This window comes from Acanthisitta chloris, unplaced genomic scaffold (genome assembly GCF_000695815.1).
Source record: "Acanthisitta chloris isolate BGI_N310 unplaced genomic scaffold, ASM69581v1 scaffold8789, whole genome shotgun sequence".
Lineage (NCBI taxonomy): Eukaryota > Metazoa > Chordata > Aves > Passeriformes > Acanthisittidae > Acanthisitta > Acanthisitta chloris.
In genome coordinates, this window is record NW_008689765.1 from 10,328 (window position 1) to 18,284 (window position 7,957).

Here is a 7,957-nt window from a genome sequence, read left to right on the forward strand (position 1 = left end):
CACATGCAGGGAAGCCCTGGAGCACCCTCCAGGTTAGCATCTGTCAAGAGGCCTTTTTGGGTTGAAGAAGGCTAGATGACATTCAGCTGAAAGCCTGCCTCGATGTGCCAGGGATTTAAGCAATGATGGTGGTGGTGTAGCATTGTTACCAGGCAGTCACTCTCCCGAGGCCCCGTGCACCCCGCAGCACACTGGTTGTGGCAGCAGTCGCTGGGCACCTTTCCCCTGCACCGGCCAGAGCACTGCTGGGCACAAATGACTTTTGTTACTGGAAGATAAAAGAAAAAACAAAAACCATCAGCTTTACTTGCTGCAATGAGACAAAGAAATAAATACAGAGAAGTGGTCTAGAGTAGGATCTATGCTAGATTTTCCTCATGGGAGGCACATTCTGTCCTTATATAAGGAAAAGTTTGGGAGGGGTGAGAGCTGGCGTGGGTGGTGGCGAGAAGGGGTTGTGTTCAGCCTGTAATTCTCTTGGCTCTTGTGAGGTGCTAAGAACTCTGATCCCAGCCAGGAAATATGCCCAGTGTAGAAAGAGCATCCAGGTCCCTATTGCATCAAGACCAAGAAAAACTCTGTGGAGTCATTGCATCTTACAGCTGGGAAACAGAGCAGGATCTGTCTCCGTTTCATTAAAAAAGTCTACTATTATTGCTGCTAGCTTTGGGAAAAACAACATGACAGAACTGCCAGGACTCTACTATATTGGGAAACTGTGCATTGTTGGTGTAGTGTCAGGATCCCTTCAATGCACAAAAAATACTTCTGAAATTTGCAGAGAGAGGGGAGACTCGCTCAGCAAACAGATTTCATATGCACATCGAATTATTTTTCTTTAGGCTTCAATTCCTTGGCCAAATTTTATCTTATTACACAATTCCCACAGGGTTTGCACCAGTGCAACAACCCGGAGGAAGAACTGGCCCTGGTTCAGCTTTTTGTAGGGAAGCAAAAACTGCCTGTAACATTTTGTTGAGAATTGGAAAAGTGTCTCCATTTGAATATCAAAGCAGACAAAAGGATAATCAGAACAATTAAAAAAACCAAACAGAAATGAAAGGCTAGTGTGTGTTTGTACCAGAGACCCAAAACAGGATTGTTTGTTCTCTACAAAAAAAATGACTGATCCACAGAGCCTGGCATTACACACCAGAGAAACCTGATGGCTACTCTGCTGTGCTGCAGTACCCTAAGCTTTTCAGCTGTGTGCTATGCTAACTGTTCTCAACTTCACAATTCACACAAATGGCTTACAATATCACCAGGAATTCCTGTAAGTCTGAAACAGACATTTGTTAATTAAAAGAAAATTCTTGCAAAACAAAGCGTGTTACAGTGATTTTAAAAATTATATATTCTATCTTTTTCCATTACACACTTTGACATCCAAACTGTATTTTATTTTTCTTGTAGACCTGTAAACAAAGTAGCATGTATTCAAGGAAATAGATTATTTCCTCAATATGTATTAGCTTTTCTGAGAGCAACTCCTCCATTCAACTAGAAACAGGGGAATAAAAGGCACATTGTTCTACGTGAACAGTATTTTGATATAATATTTTTCATAAGCATTAGCAGGGGAGTAAAGCACCTCATCATTTTGATAGCTATTGACAAGAGCTTCCTGCTGGAAACGTGTATCACAGCGAACATTTTTACTTTATACAGAATATCCCACGTGCAATTTCAGGAGAAAGATATGTGTTCCTCAAACTTTCCCACATATGGAAATGTGGGATATATTTTCAGTTGGCCAGATTCTCAAATGCCTGGAGAGGCGAGCAAGAACGTGCCAAAGGTTTTGTTTTATGCACTCACAGTCAACCTCCCAAATCCACCAAGAGTTTGCAAATACTGGAAGCTTGCAGCACTGAAACCTGAGGTTTTGCAAGCCCCTGGGACAGCTGTGCAGTTTCAGCTGCAGGGACCAACCTGGGAAGAGCTTTGTGTGTGCAGCCACTGTTCACTTTGAGAGCCAAACTGCAGAGCTGACTGAAAAACCCTAAAGCTTATATTAAATGAAGAGAGAAAAGGTATGCGTTCCTCTTTCCTCAAGCTCCAAATCCTACAGATTTGGCTTGATATTTGCAGACAAGAAACTTAGGTTTAGGTGATTATTTGCAATGGAAAACTGAACATATGATGTTGCTTCCATTTGCATTATGTCTAGATCAGCAGTTTTTCCTGTGAACTTTTCACAAAACAAAGAATCAGAAACAGTGTATTTCCCCACTTTTTACAGAAAAAAAGACATAATGAAGTAGTAAAGCAAACTGAGATAGTATTCATCCTCAGCCTTTACTTTAGGAAGAATAAAACCTCACAAAATCTCAAGCACTTCTAAATGGATATTACTGTTGCTCTCTTAATATCAGGCAAACATCCTACCTACAAAATTTTACTGTAAAACACAGGCAGCCAAATATTTCCATCCAGAAATTAAAAAATAGCTACACATTTTCAGAGAGCCTTTCAAAAGTCCTCCAAGTACAGTATGTTGTGTGATTACCCTCATGAAGGTGATGTTTTTTGCGTTTACAAAAGAAACCTATGGGGATTCCAAAAAGAGGAATTAAAGCCAACAAAAATTGGGTTATGTTGCTATTTCTAAGAGTAGAAAAAAAATCCAAAGTATTATTAATTGGCCTGCAGAATGGCTCTGCAGGAAACAGTGGGAAGGCAAACAACCACCACGCAGCTACTGCCTTCTCTCTTATATGGCAAAATAACTGAAAGAATAAATGCTCTCAAGTACAGATAGGAGAAAGCTGTGGGCAACACACAAAAGCTTTCATTGCAGGAGACACCTGCAGAATTTTGCTTCTGGAGGAACAACATATCTGCAGGGAAATCCAAACCCAAGGCAAACCACCTCAAGGTTTCCCCTCCAGAAATGGAGCTACGCATGGGGATCAGGAGTATCTGTCTTCTCTGTGACTGCTCTTCTGCAGGCCATGTCTGTCCATGGTGTGCTCCAAGAACCTCAGCGTAGCAGAATGCAGAGATGGATGAGTGTGATACACGTCACTAATTTGCACTTGACAGGTTAGTTTTTTGGTAGATACAAACTTAGTTTGTCAAAGCACACAAGCTAATCTGAAAGCTTACATGTCTGGCAGTTCGATTCACCAGGGCCCCAGCAGTGGTTTTCTGTGCAGTTTGGATGGCACTTGGGACCTAAAGCATGAGAGCAGAGTATAATAATCTGTAAACATGGAAAACAACAACATAACAATAAGCCACAGAAAACAGCGATTTGAGATTTCCTTCTTGATAAACCACGGGAGGAAGCACCTATATAACGGTGCTCAAAAATTTTGAGGGCTTAAATCCTTATCCTTTGTTCATCTCTGCTTTCCTACGTGCAGTTCTCCACCTCCACACCTTTGAGCAAGGGAGAGCAATACCCAGACAGTCTAGCTTACAAAAGAGGCATATTTTTCCCAGGAACAGGAATCTCAGCTACTGCCTGGCTGGCCCCTCTGCTGGGGTTTGCATGCAATGGCAAGTCAGTACTGGCTTGCAGCAGGGCATGTGCCAGCTGCTCACTACATGCCACATGTAAATCAGTGTTTCTGAACAACGCAGTTCTAAAAAGAAAACAAATCCAACTGCCAGCTACTCTGACCACAAAGTAATTTGACTTGTCTGCTTTGCACCCTCCTCCCACCCTCTGCCAAAAATACTCCTTGGTGTAGGACTACACTGCAGATGGACAATTGACAGAGAGGTAATAGGATGGACAGACACCTTGCCTGACCTTGAAGGTTCAGTGCTGAGTTCTTTCCCATCTCTTCATCCTTACTCTTGTCTTTCTTTTAGTTTCTCTTAATGATAAGTAAAGTCCCAGAGAAACAAGTTACTTTAGATTATGGGATCATCATTAGCACCGTAAATGGCTGTCTGAGCAGATTAATGTGGAATTCACTACCTTTAAAAGGCATTTCCTACCAGAGTGATTCTGCCTCCTAACAACATGTGATTCTCCCTCCCTTGCATCGTCCATCAAATAGCTGAACAAATGCCAAAAATTGTCCAAGAGTTGATTGATTTGGTCTGGGTCCAAAGAATTTTTATTTTTTTTAAAAGATGAAAAGTCAAAGGTTAACATTTCTGTTCAGAGCCAAACTCCTGTGCTGGCACGTATAGTTCACAACTCCTTGGTTACACTAGGGCTCCACAGAAAAATAAGTCAATACAGAAACTGGCTATTAGCTCTCAGGCAATTATGCAACTGGAAGAAGATAAAGAAAATATGTATTTATATGCCAGAAAAGAAAGGCTTAGAAATGAAAATAAACTCTCCTTTCTGTGAAATGACTGGGGATTTTACAAGGGACTCATAAGGCTGAAGGATTAGCTTGAGCCCACTCTGAGCCTACGCTACGTGAACTTTTAAATATCTCATCTCCCCTGCTGATCTGAAGCAGCAGATTTATCTGCCTGTTTAACATTACTTTTGCAAGGGTAATCTGTGCAGCCCAGAACAGCAGAGTTTTACTTTTTACCGAAGCACTCAACTTGGGCCTTAGCACTAAAAAGACTTCATGTAACTCCATGAAGGTACCTATATGAGTTTTCTAGACTGGAGCCTTATGTTGTAAACAGAAGACTGCTGTGAAGCAAATGAGTGCATGTTTTTCTGAACTGTCTTTGAAGAACACATGTGTAGGGTACTGCCTTAAACCAAGAGAAACATTCCCAAGAACTTTGCTGAGCTGTGAGTTAAGGACCTAACCACCATGAAAAATTCTGTCTTAGGCCAGTGGTGCAGAAATGAAAGGACTTCCCATGGAACAGAGCTTGGTGACCCTCATGTAGAAATTGTTGGGCCAGAAACCCAGTGCATGAAAGCTGAGATATTCATTCTACTCTCTGAAATGGGGGAGGGGAGTGCACATAGCAGTTTTTGTAAGTTGGTACTCACAAGAAGACAGGTTGCTTGCAAATTCAAGTACTGTGAGAGGCTTCTTGTTCTTGTCGATGATGTCATTCCAGAGAACAGTGTCCATGTTGCACAGTTTAGGGTTGTTGCTGATTTTAACGCCTCCATTGAGAATTTCTGTCACAGAAAGAAAAAACTGGTAAGTGAAGTAAATTACCTATGACTTCTGTCTCTGATCTAAAGAAAGAGACATAAACCACGTATTTCTCCACCTCAGTCATACAATGCTGACAGAAAAGGACAATCTGCATGGCACCAACTCTTCTGATGGTATAAATAACACCTGGCTCAGATCAACAGGTTCTGGAGAGTCAGCTGCTGTTTGATGCCACGAAGATGCTGCTACAGATGGTTTTGTGCCTGGTGCCACCTCTGGAGACCAGAGCACTCAGCAGAGATGGCACTGCTGGTGTGCATAGCCAGAGACCCTAATGCACATATCACCAGCTCCCACAGGGATTTAGCAGAAAATATGGACATGTATGCACTGGAATCGAATACCACAAAATAACTGCTTTGCCAGTTTGGGGGCACAAATTCACGTTGTCCCACTGATGTTTTGGATTTTCTGTACCTTTCTGTAATGGGAAATTATGAACTTTCTTCATCTTTTGAAGAAGACTGGCTAGTAGGAAAGCAATTGGGAAACTACATTTGGATCCTTGTTTTCAAAGCAGGATTTGATGGCATGTGACTTTGAGAGGCAATCCCCAATCGGATCTTGATATCAATAACCCTAACAGTTGAAGTTTTCTTTAGAGGTACCTCTACCTCTTGCCCTCATCTCACCTGAGAGCCGTTTCATTGGCAGCTGTCGGAGACCCTGGGTTTTATTCATGTGGTAATTGGATAAAACTGCCAGGGCATAAGAGTTGTCATACAGCACATTGCCTCGGATGATCTGGAGGTTTTCTAGGGGAATGACATCCACCATGTTAAGTGCGATGAGCACATAGCCTGCAACCTCCTGTATAGTCTGAGAGAACAACAGAAGAAACAAGGTGCTTAATCCACAGTACTCTTGAACAATCACTTTCCTCCTCCCATCCCTCCAATCCACCATCTTTCAATTTTAAGGAATGATAAGCCACCTAACCTCATTAAAAACCAATAAATCCGAGAACAAAAATAGACCATGTGGAAAACTTTGATGGTTAAGCAGTTATAAACTCATCTTTCAAGCAGCTACCAGGGGGTCATTCCAAAGGTCCAGCTTACCCCTGTTCTGTCCCCAAGCACGAGTAAGTGGGGCTGACTAGGGGATGCAGGAGAACAGGGCAAGCATGTATGGCAACTAAGTGTGATGCATCCTCTGAGAACATGCCTTGTCTCCAACCACTGGCAGCACAGAGATGCCATCTGATTCAGGCTTTTACATTCTCTCTTCTGTGCCTCTCCCCTTGCAGATCCTCAAATGCTTATCAGAGGGGGAGGTCAGGTAACCCTCTCCTTTTTAAGTGATATATATTTACAGGACAAAGAGACAAGAGAGGCACTGCCCCTGCATGTAGGTTAATTACTGCCTTGCACTGTGAAATGTAGGCATTTCTATCTCCTACAAAAATCACCATTAATTAGAAACCCTCAGGCTACTACTTAGGATATTTTCCTATCCTATGAAGACTACCAGTGAATTTTCAAGAGACCTGTTGTGTTCCTGGGAACTCTGAACTCCATGGTCAAGGTGTGGTTGGGAAAGAATAATGGCAATACCATCATATTTGTAACCCATGCTTCTGAACCATGTGTTTTCTGAGGTTCTTGCTTGTTACCTGCTGAAGGAGAACCAGGAGGTCTCCATGTCAGACAATACTCTTCCCCATGCCATGACTCTTTTCAACATCCTTCTCCTGTCTGTTCCCCACCTCAGCTTGCCATAGCTGCTCATGCACTTGTGCGCAAAACAAATGTTGAGATGAGAGTAGCCCATGTGTCAGCTGCACAGGATTATCTTGAAGATTGCTCAAAGCATCCACGTGGGAAGCTATTGCACAGGATTCGCCTGCCTGCTCAGGGTGTGAGTGGTGCAGGCAGGAGGGGCACTCACCACCACAGCAGGGGAAGCAGTCACAGTTTGGAGGGCAGGAAAAAGGCCTCCACACTTCAAAATCTTCCATCAGTAAGCTCCCACTCTGTGTTTTGCTTTGCCCAACAGCACTACAAAGCCTTTTGCTCTCTGGGAAGTGAGGCAATGGGTAAAGATGTAATTATAATTATAAATAAGAAGAAATCCATCTGCACAGCACCCAGCACAGGCTAGCAAGTGCTTGAAAAGCTATTTCTCAAAGAACCTGATTTGTATAGTAGGACTGAGAGTATTCTGCAACCTACAAGTATGCTTAGACTGTGAGCTGAAATTTCTCTAACATTACCCAGCTACGTTTTCGGATTGCCACAAAATTTTATGAGTAGCTGATCCTTTGCACTTAAAAAGTGGAGTAAGATTCCTTTAGCAGAGAAGGCCACATTGGCTATGAACACTAACCTTCAGGAAAGAGAGGTCACGATTATGTTCCACATATGTAATCTCCAGGTTGCTGAGTACCACCTCACAATTGTTGTACATCCTCTGCAGGCTAGTGAAATGGTCTTCCACATGTCCCAGTTGGGTCAGCTTGTTATTTGTCCCTTGACAAACTGTTGAGGAAAGAAGAAAACTCCATGAAGGAAAGTAAGAATAAGTACAGAACAAAGACTTGTTGCCCATCTACCTTTACAAGCAACATGGTAAATTAAGCATTAGCTTTATAAGAAACAAGAACATTATCAGGCACAGGTTTAATGGCAACAGTGTAGCAAGTATGCAATTTTTCCCAGGTGCAGAGATATACCAGAATTAAGGGCTGGAATAACCCTTCACCACTTTCTGTTATATAAAAACCACCAAAATGAGGCTTTTCTACATAACTAGCACATAGTTTTCTGTATCACAAGCATAACTCAGTTTCTCATGGAAGGATATTGATACAGTACCATCAAACACTACAGAAAGTAGTATGCTGCCAGGTA

The 7,957-nt window shown here is 42.3% G+C and overlaps 1 protein-coding gene across 1 annotated transcript in view; it reads right to left on the reverse strand.

Moving 5' to 3' along the window:
* EGFR (epidermal growth factor receptor) overlaps nt 1–7,585 on the reverse strand; it is a gene marked incomplete at both ends in the record, with an annotated part of 17,068 nt that extends 9,483 nt beyond the window's left edge. Inside the window, 5 exons of the mRNA XM_009081547.1 lie at nt 150–268; nt 3,112–3,180; nt 4,931–5,065; nt 5,738–5,924; nt 7,434–7,585. Of these exons, the coding sequence (XP_009079795.1) occupies nt 150–268; nt 3,112–3,180; nt 4,931–5,065; nt 5,738–5,924; nt 7,434–7,585 (662 nt within the window). The remainder of the gene's footprint in view (nt 1–149; nt 269–3,111; nt 3,181–4,930; nt 5,066–5,737; nt 5,925–7,433) is intronic.
* Nucleotides 7,586–7,957: the final 372 nt, after the last annotated feature.